The 12,776-nt window shown below is 36.0% G+C and overlaps 1 protein-coding gene and 1 long non-coding RNA gene across 3 annotated transcripts in view; one reads left to right on the top strand and one right to left on the bottom strand.

Moving 5' to 3' along the window:
• LOC143234807 (adhesion G protein-coupled receptor B2-like) overlaps positions 1-12,776 on the bottom strand; it is a 40,558-nt gene that overhangs the window by 9,085 nt on the left and 18,697 nt on the right. For both annotated transcript variants that reach the window (XM_076472449.1, XM_076472450.1), the window contains exons 8-10: positions 12,256-12,362; positions 8,816-8,918; positions 8,071-8,288 (exon numbers count right to left, since the gene is read on the bottom strand). In XM_076472449.1, coding sequence (XP_076328564.1) covers positions 8,071-8,288; positions 8,816-8,918; positions 12,256-12,362 — 428 coding nt within the window. The remainder of the gene's footprint in view (positions 1-8,070; positions 8,289-8,815; positions 8,919-12,255; positions 12,363-12,776) is intronic.
• Positions 1-12,776, top strand: part of LOC143234809 (uncharacterized) — a 28,966-nt gene that overhangs the window by 15,599 nt on the left and 591 nt on the right. The window contains exon 4 of the long non-coding RNA XR_013018808.1: positions 8,110-8,359. This is a non-coding gene — a long non-coding RNA (uncharacterized LOC143234809). The remainder of the gene's footprint in view (positions 1-8,109; positions 8,360-12,776) is intronic.

The raw sequence follows: 12,776 nt of genomic DNA, 5'->3' as shown, positions 1-12,776 counted from the left end.
TACTGCTATCTAGTTATGTCACACAAACAGTACTCCTATCTCGTTATGTCACACAAACACAAACTGGTTATGTCACTCCTATCTATCTATGTTATGTCACACAAACAGTACTCCTATCTGGTTATGTCACACAAACAGTACTCCTATCTAGTTATGTCACACAAACAGTACTCCTATCTAGTTATGTCACACAAACAGTACTCCTATCTAGTTATGTCACACAAACAGTACTCCTATCTAGTTATGTCACACAAACAGTACTCCTATCTAGTTATGTCACACATATACAAACAGTACTCCTATCTAGTTATGTCACACAAACAGTACTCCTATCTAGTTATGTCACACAAACAGTACTGCTATCTGGTTATGTCACACAAATGGTACTCCTATCTGGTTATGTCACACAAACAGTACTTGCTATCTATCTGGTTATGTCACACAAACAGTACTCCTATCTGGTTATGTCACACAAACAGTACTCCTATCTAGTTATGTCACAAAACAGTACTCCTATCTAGTTATGTCTATCTATCTGGTTATGTCACACAAACAGTACTCCTATCTAGTTATGTCACACATATACAAACAGTACTCCTATCTAGTTATGTCACACAAACACAACTCCTATCTGGTTATGTACTCCTATCTATCTGGTTATGTCACACAAACAGTACTCCTATCTGGTTATGTCACACATACACAAATACTCCTATCTAGTTATGTACTGCTATCTGGTTATGTCACACAAACAGTACTCCTATCTGGTTATGTCACACAAACACATGTCACAAACAGTACTCCTATCTGGTTATGTCACACACAAACAGTACTCCTATCTGGTTATGTCACACAAACAGTACTCTATCTAAATGTCACACAAAACAGTACTCCTATCTGGTTATGTCACACAAACAGTACTCCTATCTGGTTATACTCACATCTATTATGTCACAAAACAGTACTCTATCTATCTACTCCTATCTGGTTATGTTATGTCACACAACACAAACAGTACTATCTGGTTATGTCACACAAACAGTAATTCTATCTAGTTATGTCACACAAACAGTACTCCTATCTGGTTATGTCACACAAACAGTAACTCCTATCTGGTTATGTCACACAAACAGTATATCTGGTTATGTCACACAAACAGTACTCCTATCTACTCCTATCTGGTTATGTCACACAAACAGTACTCCTATCTGGTTATGTCACACAAACAGTACTCCTATCTGGTTATGTCACACAAACAAACAGTACTCCTATCTGGTTATGTCACACAAACACTCCTATCTGGTTATGTCACACAAACAGTACTCCTATCTGGTTATGTCACACAAACAGTACTCCTCTGGTTATGTCACACAAACAGTATCTACTCTATCTGGTTATGTCACACAAACAGTATGTCACACAAACAATACTCTATCTACACAAACAGTACTCCTATCTGGTTATGTCACACAAACAGTACTGCTATCTAGTTATGGTACTCCTATCTGGTTATGTCACACAAACAGTACTCCTATCTAGGTCACACAAACAGTATGTTATGTCACACAAACAGTACTCCTATCTGGTTATGTCACACAAACAGTACTCCTATCTGGTTATGTCACACAAACAGTACTCTATCTGGTTATGTCACACAAACAGTACTCCTATCTGGTTATGTCACACAAACATACAAATGTCACAAACAGTACTGCTATCTGGTTATGTCACACAAACAGTACTCCTATCATGTCACACAAACACAAACAGTACTCTATCTAGTTATGTTATGTCATCTGGTTATGTCACACACAGTACTCCTATCTGGTTATGTCACACAAACACAAACATCTGGTTATGTCACAAAAACAGTACTCCTATCTAGTTATGTTATGTCACACAAACAGTACTCCTATCTAGTTATGTCACACAAACAGTACTGCTATCTAGTTATGTCACACAAACAGTACTCCTATCTAGTTATGTCACACAAACAGTACTCCTATCTAGTTATGTCACACAAAAACAGTACTCCTATCTAGTTATGTCACACAAACAGTACTCTATCTAGTTACTCCTATCTGGTTATGTCACACAAACAGTACTCCTATCTGGTTATGTCACAACAGTACTCCTATCTGGTTATGTCACACAAATCTAGTTATGTCACATCTGGTTATGTCACAGTACTCCTATCTGGTTATGTCACACATACACAAACAGTCACACAAACAGTACTCCTATCTGGTTATGTCACACAACACAAACACACAAGTATGTCCTATCTGGTTATGTCACACAAACAGGTACTCCTATCTAGTTATGTCACACAAACAGTACTCCTATCTAGTTATGTCACACAAACAGTACTCCTATCTAGTTATGTCACACAAACAGTACTCCTATCTAGTTATGTCACACAAACAGTACTCCTATCTAGTTATGTCACACAAACAGTACTCCTATCTAGTTATGTCACACAAACACAAACAGTACTCCTATCTAGTTATGTCACACAAACAGTACTCCTATCTAGTTATGTCACACAAACAGTATTCTATCTGGTTATGTCACACAAACGGTACTCCTATCTGGTTATGTCACACAAACAGTACTCTGGTTATGTCACACAAACAGTACTATCTCTGGTTATGTCACACAAACAGTACTCCTATCTAGTTATGTCACACAAACACAAACAGTACTCCTATCTAGTTATGTCACACAAACAGTATCTCACACAAACAGGTACTCTATCTGGTTATGTCACACAAACAGTACTCCTATCTGGTTATCTGTTATGTCACACAAATAGTACTCCTATCTAGTTATGTCACACAAACAGTACTGCTATCTAGTTATGTCACACAAACAGTACTCCTATCTAGTTATGTCACACAAACAGTACTCCTATCTAGTTATGTCACACAAACAGTACTCCTATCTAGTTATGTCACACAAACAGTACTGCTATCTAGTTATGTCACACAAACAGTACTCCTATCTAGTTATGTCACACAAACAGTACTCCTATCTAGTTATGTCACACAAACAGTACTCCTATCTAGTTATGTCACACAAACAGTACTCCTATCTAGTTATGTCACACAAACAGTATTCCTATCTAGTTATGTCACACAAACAGTACTCCTATCTAGTTATGTCACACAAACAGTACTCCTATCTAGTTATGTCACACAAACAGTATAGTTGAATTTTTCCAAAATAAACAGATACTTAAATAGAAATATTTTTAAATGTAAACTAGAATTAATATGTAATTATAACAAGAACCATAATTATTGATGTAATAAAACTATTTGTTCTGTTTACTGTTAATAAAACTAGTTGTTCTGTTTACCGTTAATAAAACTCTTTGTTCTGTTTACAGTTAATAAACCTCTTTGTTCTGTTTACTGTTAATAAAACTCTTTGTTCTGTTTACCGTTAATAAAACTCTTTGTTCTGTTTACTGTTAATAAAACTCTTTGTTCTGTTTACCGTTAATTAAGACTTTAAAAAAGCCGAAATATAATGTAGAAAAAAAAATCTTACTTGAACTCGAACCAAATCATCTACCCTCACTCCAGTGTGACAGAAATCTACCCTCACTCCAGTGTGACAGAAATCTGCCCTCACTCCAGTGTGACAGAAACCTGCCCTCACTCCAGTGTGACAGAAATCTGCCCTCACTCCAGTGTGACAAAAATCTACCCTCACTCCACTGTGACAGAAATCTACCCTCACTCCACTGTGACATAAATCTACCCTCACTCCACTGTGACAGAAATCTACCCTCACTCCAGTGTGACAGAAATCTACCCTCACTCCAGTTTGACAGAAATCTGCCCTCACTCCAGTGTGACAGAAATCTACCCTCACTCCACTGTGACAGAAATCTACCCTCACTCCATTGTGACAGAAATCTACCCTCACTCCACTGTGACAGAAATCTACCCTCACTCCAGTGTGACAGAAATCTGCCCTCACTCCAGTGTGACAGAATTTCGTTTACAATTTTCTCAGAAAAAAAGTAAAATATTTATTGATAGTCGGTGTTGCTTTAATAATAATAATAAATTATTGTTAAAAACGTAATATACCATATTTTACGCCATGTAAAATGAACTTTTTTGCTTTAAAAATACCTTGAAAAATCCCCATGCGTCTCCCAAAATAAAAGTGATATTTAAGACAAGAGGTCAGTTTAGGGTCAACTCAAAACAGTCTCTCATGTAGATCGTAATGTCATTACTTACCAATTACAAGTATTTTAAACAGTACAAACCGTTCAGTTTAAACTAATACTGTTGATATACTCTGAATATTTTAACTGTATTTACTCTGTAGGTTGAATAAAGTCAAGCTCACATCAACCAAGGAGTTTTACCGGAGCCAAAATATTTTTCTTAAAATTGTCTTTCCAAAATTAGGGCGCGTCGCCCACGATGTGACGTAAAATACGGTATATTACAAAATATTTAGGTTAAAAACTTATAACTGGATCTATAAACGTTTCCTAAAAGAGTGTGACATTTAATTTTCGCCCGGCTATCTAAGGCTACATAGTAGGTTATGTAAGAATGGATGACACGGAGAGTGTTAAACAAGCTGAGTAGGTTATGTAAGGGTGGATGACACGGAGAGTGTTAAACAAACTGAGTAGGTTATGTAAGAATGGATGACACGGAGAGTGTTAAACAAGCTGAGTAGGCTATGTAAGGATGGATGACACGGAGAGTGTTAAACAAGCTGAGTAGGCTATGTAAGAATGGATGGCACGGAGAGTGTTAAACAAGCTGAGTAGGCTATGTAAGGATGGATGACACGGAGAGTGCTAAACAAGCTGAGTAGGCCATGTAAGGATGGATGACACGGAGAGTGCTAAACAAGCTGAGTAGGTTATGTAAGAATGGATGACACTGAGAGTGTTAAACAATCTGAGTAGGTTATGTAAGGGTGGATGACACGGAGAGTGTTAAACAATCTGAGTAGATTACGTAAGGATGGATCACACGGAGAGTGTTAAACAAGCTGAGTAGGTTATGTAAGAATGGATGACACGGAGAGTGTTAAATAAGCTGAGTAGGCTATGTAAGAATGGATGACACTGAGAGTGTTAAACAATCTGAGTAGGTTATGTAAGGGTGGATGACACGGAGAGTGCTAAACAAGCTGAGTAGGTTATGTAAGAATGGATGACACTGAGATTGTTAAACAATCTGAGTAGGATACGTAAGGATGGATGACACGGAGAGTGCTAAACAAGCTGAGTAGGTTATGTAAGGATGGATGACACGGAGAGTGCTAAACAAGCTGAGTAGGTTATGTAAGAATGGATGACACTGAGAGTGTTAAACAATCTGAGTAGGTTATGTAAGGGTGGATGACACGGAGAGTGTTAAACAATCTAGTGGATTACATAGAGATGGATCACACGGAGAGTGTTAAACAAACTGAAGTAGGTTACATAAGGATGGATGACACGGAGAGTGTTAAACAAGCTGAGTAGGCTATGAGAGATGAATGACACGGAGAGTGCTAAACAAGCTGAAGTAAACCATGTAAGGATGGATGACACGGAGAGAGTGCTAAACAAACTGAGTAGGCTATGTAAGATGGATGACACAGAGAGTGCTAAACAAACTGAGTAGGTTATGTAAGATAGATGACACGGAGAGTGTTAAATAAGCTGAAGTAGGCTATATAAGAATGGATGACACTGAAGTGTTAAACAATCTGAGTAGGTTATGTAAGGGTGAATGACACGGAGAGTGCTAAACAAGCTGAGTAGGTTATGTAAGAATGGATGACACTGAGAGTGTTAAACAATCTGAGTAGGTTATGTAAGGGTGGATGACACGGAGAGTGTTAAACAAGCTGAGTAGGATACGTAAGGATGGATGACACGGAGAGTGCTAAACAAGCTGAGTAGGTTATGTAAGGATGGATGACACGAGAGAGTGCTAAACAAGCTAGTAGGTTATGTAAGAATGGATGACACTGAGAGTGTTAAACAATCTGAGTAGGTTATGTAAGGGTGGATGACACGGAGAGTGTTAAACAATCTGAGTAGATTACGTAAGGATGGATCACACGGAGAGTGTTAAACAAGCTGAGTAGGTTACGTAAGGATGGATGACACGGAGAGTGTTAAACAAGCTGAGTAGGCTATGTAAGAATGGATGACACGGAGAGTGTTAAACAAACTGAAAGGCTATGTAAGAATGGATGCTGCGGAGAGTGTTAAACAAGCTGAGTAGGTTATGCAAATGGATGACACGGAGAGTGCTAAACAAGCTGAGTAGGTTATGTAAGAATGGATGACACGGAGAGTGTTAAATAAGCTGAGTAGGTTATGTAAGAATGGATGACACTGAGAGTGTTAAACAAGCTGAGTAGGTTATGTAAGGGTGGATGACACGGAGAGTGTTAAACAAACTGAGTAGGTTATGTAAGAATAGGATGACACGGAGAGTGTTAAACAAACTGAGTAGGCTATGTAGGATGGATGACACGGAGAGTGTTAAACAACTGAAAGCTATATAAGAATGGATGGCACAGAGAGTGTTAAACAAGCTGAAGTAGGTTATGCAAATGGATGACACGGAGAGTGCTAAACAAGCTGAGTAGGTTATGTAAGAATGGATGACACGGAGAGTGCTAAACAAGCTGAGTAGGTTATGTAAGAATGGATGACACGGAGAGTGTTAAACAATCTGAGTAGATTACGTAAGGATGGATGACACGGAGAGTGTTAAACAAGCTGAGTAGGTTACGTAAGGATGGATGACACGGAGAGTGTTAAACAATCTGAGTAGATTACATGAGATGAATGACACTGAGAGTGTTAAACAATCTGAGTAGGTTATGTAAGGGTAGATGACACGAGAAGTATTAAACAATCTGGAGTAGATTACATAGAGATGGATCACACAGAGAGTGTTAAACAAGCTAAAGTAGAGGTTACATAGAGATGGATGACACAGAGAGTATTAAACAAGCTGAGTAGGTTACATAAGGATGGATGACACAGAGAGTGTTAAACAATCTAGTAGATTACATAGAGATGGATGACACAGAGAGTGTTAAACAAGCTAGTAGGTTACATAGAGATGGATGACACAGAGAGTATTAAACAAACTGAAGTAGGTTACGTAGAGATGGATGACACAGGAGAGTGTTAAAGAATCTAGTAGGTTACATAGAGATGGATGACACGGAGAGTGTTAAACAAGCTGAAGTAGGTTATGTAAGGGCAGATGACACAGGGAGTGTTAAAAATCTAGTAGGTTTACATAAGAATGGATGACACGGAGAGTGTTAAACAATCTAGTAGGTTATGTAAGAGGTAGATGACACAGAGAGTGTTAAACAAACTAAGTAGGTTACGTAAGAGATGGATGACACGGAGAAGTGTTAAACAATCTAGTAGGTTATGTAAAAGATGGATGACACAGAGAGTGTTAAACAAGCTAGTAGGTTATGTAAAGATGGATGACACGGAGAGTGTTAAACAAGCTGAGTAGGTTACGTAAAAGATGGATGACACAGAGAGTGTTAAACAATCTAGTAGGTTACGTAAGAGATGGATGACACGGAGAAGTGTTAAACAAGCTGAGTAGGTTACGTAGAGATGGATGACACGGAGAGTGTTAAAGAATCTGAGTAGGTTATGTAAGGGTGGATGACACGGAGAGTGTTAAACAAGCTGAGTAGGTTACGTAAGGATGGATGACACGGAGAGTGTTAAACAATCTGAGTAGGTTACGTAAGGATGGATGACACAGAGAGTGTTAAACAATCTGAGTAGGTTACGTAAGGATGGATGACACGGAGAGTGTTAAACAATCTGAGTAGGTTACGTAAGGATGGATGACACGGAGAGTGTTAAACAATCTGAGTAGGTTATGTAAGGGCGGATAGCACTGGTAATCTATAGCAGAAAGCATATTTTAATAGATATATTAATAGTCACACGTACTATCTCTTTGTTTCGTATCCTTTGGGATTAATGGTAAACTATAGCAGAAAGCATATTTTAATAGATATATTAATAGTCACACGTACTATCTCTTTGTTTCGTATCCTTTGGGATTAATGACATAGGACAAAACAACAAATCCTGCTGGAAGAAGCCATGACACAATACAGTAGACTAGGATGGTTGAGGACCTGTCTGCCAATTGACGTATTTGTCTGTAGATGTGGACCACATAGCAAAACAGCCACAAACTTCCCACCAGGTGGATGTAGTGTAGCAGAAGGGAAACTGAAGAACATACTACCTGGATAAAAAATACAATAAAAATTAACTTCAAAATACACTGAGAAAAAGGTTCTGTGGTATAGGGATTAGGTAGGAAGTATAACCATACTGTATATCACTGTGTTATGTACCTTATAGGAGAACTGTATGTTATAATAAAACTAATAATATATCACAGCTTGTAGGCCACGTTCGGACTAGTGGATAGCAGGTGTGACTGTGGAGATGAGGTTCCCATTACTAGAAGATGCAAACGTAACTAATTATGTGCGTACAGTACGTACCACATTATAGCTACTGCAACGTAAAAAAATAGAATATCCTTTTCAGATGATTAACCCGAAGCTTCAAATACGGTGTTGTACGTCGTATTGAAAGGGAAAAAAACCCCAAACTTTTGTGTTTATAAGTATACTGGACGGCTAAACAGAGGCAAACATATGTAATATTCACATTTTATAATTTAAAGATGTATACTGTGTTAACTACATGGAAAATATACCAAGATTTTGTTATGATATACAGTTCAAAGATAAATTACGTTACCTCATTGTGTGTAGCAGAAATTCCAAGTAAGATAAAAACTTGAATGGAAGCCACTGATATCACGATGTTCACAATGATTATGGGGACCTCTGGTTTCTCAGTCCTGATAAAATATATAAGTGAAACTAAAGGTTTTTTTATAATAATAGGAAAGTTCTAGACAGAAAGTGATGATAATAATAGTAGCAAAGTTCTAGACAGAAAGTGACGATAATAATAGTAGCAAAATTCCAGACAGAAAGTGATGATAATAATAGTATCAAAGTTCTATACAGAAAGTGATGATAATAATAGCAAAGTTTCAGACAGAAAGTGATGATAATAATAGTAGCAAAGTTCTAGACAGAAAGTGATGATAATAATAGTAGCAAAGTTCTAGACAGAAAGTGACGATAATAATAGTAGCAAAGTTCCAGACAGAAAGTGACGATAATAATAGAAACAAAGTTCTAAACACAAAGTGATGATAATAATAGTAGCAAAGTTCTAGACAGAAAGTGACGATAATAATAGTAGCAAAGTTCTAGACAGAAAGTGACGATAATAATAGTAGCAAAGTTCCAGACAGAAAGTGATGATAATAATAGTACCAAAGTTCTATACAGAAAGTGATGATAATAATAGCAAAGTTCTAGACAGAAAGTGACGATAATAATAGTAGCAAAGTTCTAGACAGAAAGTGGTGATAATAATAGTAGCAAAGTTCTATACAGAAAGTGATGATAATAATAGTAACAAAGTTCTAGACAGAAAGTGATGATAATAATAGTAGCAAAGTTCTATACAGAAAGTGATGATAATAATAGTAACAAAGTTCTAGACAGAAAGTGATGATAATAATAGTAGCAAAGTTCTAGACAGAAAGTGACGATAATAATAGAAGCAAAGTTCTAGACAGAAAGTGATGATAATAATAGTAGCAAAGTTCTAGACAGAAAGTGATGATAATAATAGAAACAAAGTTCTAGACAGAAAGTGATGATAATAATAGTAACAAAGTTCTAGACAGAAAGTGATGATAATAATAGAAACAAAGTTCTAGACAGAAAGTGATGATAATAATAGTAACAAAGTTCTAGACAGAAAGTGACGATAATAATAGTAGCAAAGTTCTATACAGAAAGTGGTGATAATAATAGTAACAAAGTTCTAGACAGAAAGTGACGATAATAATAGAAGCAAAGTTCGAGACACAAAGTGATGATAATAATAGGAAAGTTCTAGACAGAAAATGATGATAATAATAGTAGCAAAGTTCTAAACACAAAGTGATGATAATAATAGTAGCAAAGTTCTAGACAGAAAGTGATGATAATAATAGTAGCAAAGTTCTAAACACGAAGTGATGATAATAATAGTAGCAAAGTTCTAGACAGAAAGTGATGATAATAATAGTAGCAAAGTTCTAGACAGAAAGTGATGATAATAATAGTAGCAAAGTTCTAGACAGAAAGTGACGATAATAATAGTAGCAAAGTTCCAGACAGAAAGTGATGATAATAATAGTACCAAAGTTCTAGACAGAAAGTGATGATAATAATAGTAGCAAAGTTCTAGACAGAAAGTGATGATAATAATAGAAACAAAGTTCTAAACACAAAGTGATGATAATAATAGGAAAGTTCTAGACAGAAAATGATGATAATAATAGTAGCAAAGTTCTAAACACAAAGTGATGATAATAATAGTAGCAAAGTTCTAGACAGAAAGTGATGATAATAATAGTAGCAAAGTTCTAGACAGAAAGTGACGATAATAATAGAAACAAAGTTCTAAACACAAAGTGATGATAATAATAGTAGCAAAGTTCTAAACACAAAGTGATGATAATAATAGTAGCAAAGTTCTAGACAGAAAGTGATGATAATAATAGTACCAAAGTTCTAGACAGAAAGTGATGATAATAATAGTACCAAAGTTCTAGACAGAAAGTGATGATAATAATAGTACCAAAGTTCTAGACACAAAGTGATGATAATAATAGTAGCAAAGTTCTAGACAGAAAGTGATGATAATAATAGTAGCAAAGTTCTAGACAGAAAGTGATGATAATAATAGTAGCAAAGTTCTATACAGAAAGTGATGATAGTAATAGTAGCAAAGTTCTAGACAGAAAGTGATGATAATAATAGAAACAAAGTTCTAAACACAAAGTGATGATAATAATAGGAAAGTTCTAGACAGAAAGTGATGATAATAATAGTAGCAAAGTTCTAAACACAAAGTGATGATAATAATAGTAGCAAAGTTCTAGACAGAAAGTGATGATAATAATAGTAGCAAAGTTCTAGACAGAAAGTGACGATAATAATAGTAGCAAAGTTCCAGACAGAAAGTGATGATAATAATAGTACCAAAGTTCTAGACAGAAAGTGATGATAATAATAGTACCAAAGTTCTAGACAGAAAGTGATGATAATAATAGTAGCAAAGTTCTATACAGAAAGTGATGATAGTAATAGTAGCAAAGTTCTAGACAGAAAGTGATGATAATAATAGGAAAGTTCTAGACAGAAAATGATGATAATAATAGTAGCAAAGTTCTAGACAGAAAGTGACGATAATAATAGTAGCAAAGTTCTAGACAGAAAGTGACGATAATAATAGAAACAAAGTTCTAAACACAAAGTGATGATAATAATAGTAGCAAAGTTCTAGACAGAAAGTGGTGATAATAATAGAAAGAAAGTTCTAAACACAAAGTGATGATAATAATAGTAGCAAAGTTCTAGACAGAAAGTGAGGATTATAATAGTAGCAAAGTTCTAGACAGAAAGTGGTGATAATAATAGTAACAAAGTTCCAGACAGAAAGTGATGATAATAATAGAAGCAAAGTTCCAGACAGAAAGGGTAAATAATAACAATTTAAAACTGATGATGAAAAGTTGTATGAATAGAACTATATAAATATTAAGAAACACAACGTGTTCTATTTTGCAAGTTTTAACCAATAAATAAACATTTTTCCTCACTTTTTATCTAAACTCTAATGTAGTCTGTGTGTTTGGAGGCCAGGCATGGCCAAGTGGGTTAAGACGTTCGACTCGTAATCTGAGGGTTGCGGATTCGAATCCCCGTCGCACCAAACATGCTCGCTTTTTCAGCCGTGGGGGTCTTGTAATGTGACGGTCAATCCCCCTATTCTTTGATAAAAGAGTAGCCCAAGAGTTGGCGGTAGGTGGTGATGCCTAGCAGCCTTCCCTCTAGTCTTACACAGCTATATAAGGGCCGGCTAGGACAGATAGCCCTTGTGTAGCTTTGCGTAAAATTCCAAAAACAAACAAACTGTCTGTTTATCAATCTATATGCTTTCAGAAACACATATAATATGTGTGAAAGGGATACATTTCATGATACTGAATAATTATCAGTAAAGGTTTCTACATTTCCGCCGCTAGAGGAGACTATTATAATTATAATTCAATTGAGTGAGCTTACCTGAAGTAAAAGGGCGTGGCATACAAGACAAGAAGAGCGGTCAACAAAGATACGACACAGCTTATCGTTATGGAAGGCCCCAGCTCTTGGTTTTCAGCCCGGTGTTCCTGGAGCATGGTGTACAAAACCGTTCGTTACTATCAACTTCATTGAGTGTGTATAACTTATATAATTAGTTGTGACAGTTGTCTTTCGTTTGAGCGAAACAAATTCATAATTTTCGCTTTGTTCATTTACAACGTTCTAAGAAAATATTACACTGTACCTGCAGAATAGTGTAAGTAGCGTAGAAGACAACCTCCTTCTGGTAAGATATTAGTTGATAAGGGTTAATTAATTTACATAATATAACGATTTCATATTCTTGTTCATACGGTTTAATTAACTTATCATGAAAGTGTTTCATATTCTTGTTGATAGGGTTTAATTAATTTATCTGGAAAGGGTTTCATATTCTTGTTGATACGGTTTAATTAATTTATCAGGAAAGGGTTTCATATTCTTGTTGATACGGTATAATT

The sequence above is a fragment of the Tachypleus tridentatus genome, chromosome 12 (genome assembly GCF_004210375.1).
Source record: "Tachypleus tridentatus isolate NWPU-2018 chromosome 12, ASM421037v1, whole genome shotgun sequence".
Taxonomy (NCBI): Eukaryota; Metazoa; Arthropoda; class Merostomata; order Xiphosura; family Limulidae; genus Tachypleus; species Tachypleus tridentatus.
The sequence above is the reverse complement of the archived record's forward strand: the minus strand, read 5'-3'. Positions and strand labels throughout refer to the sequence as shown.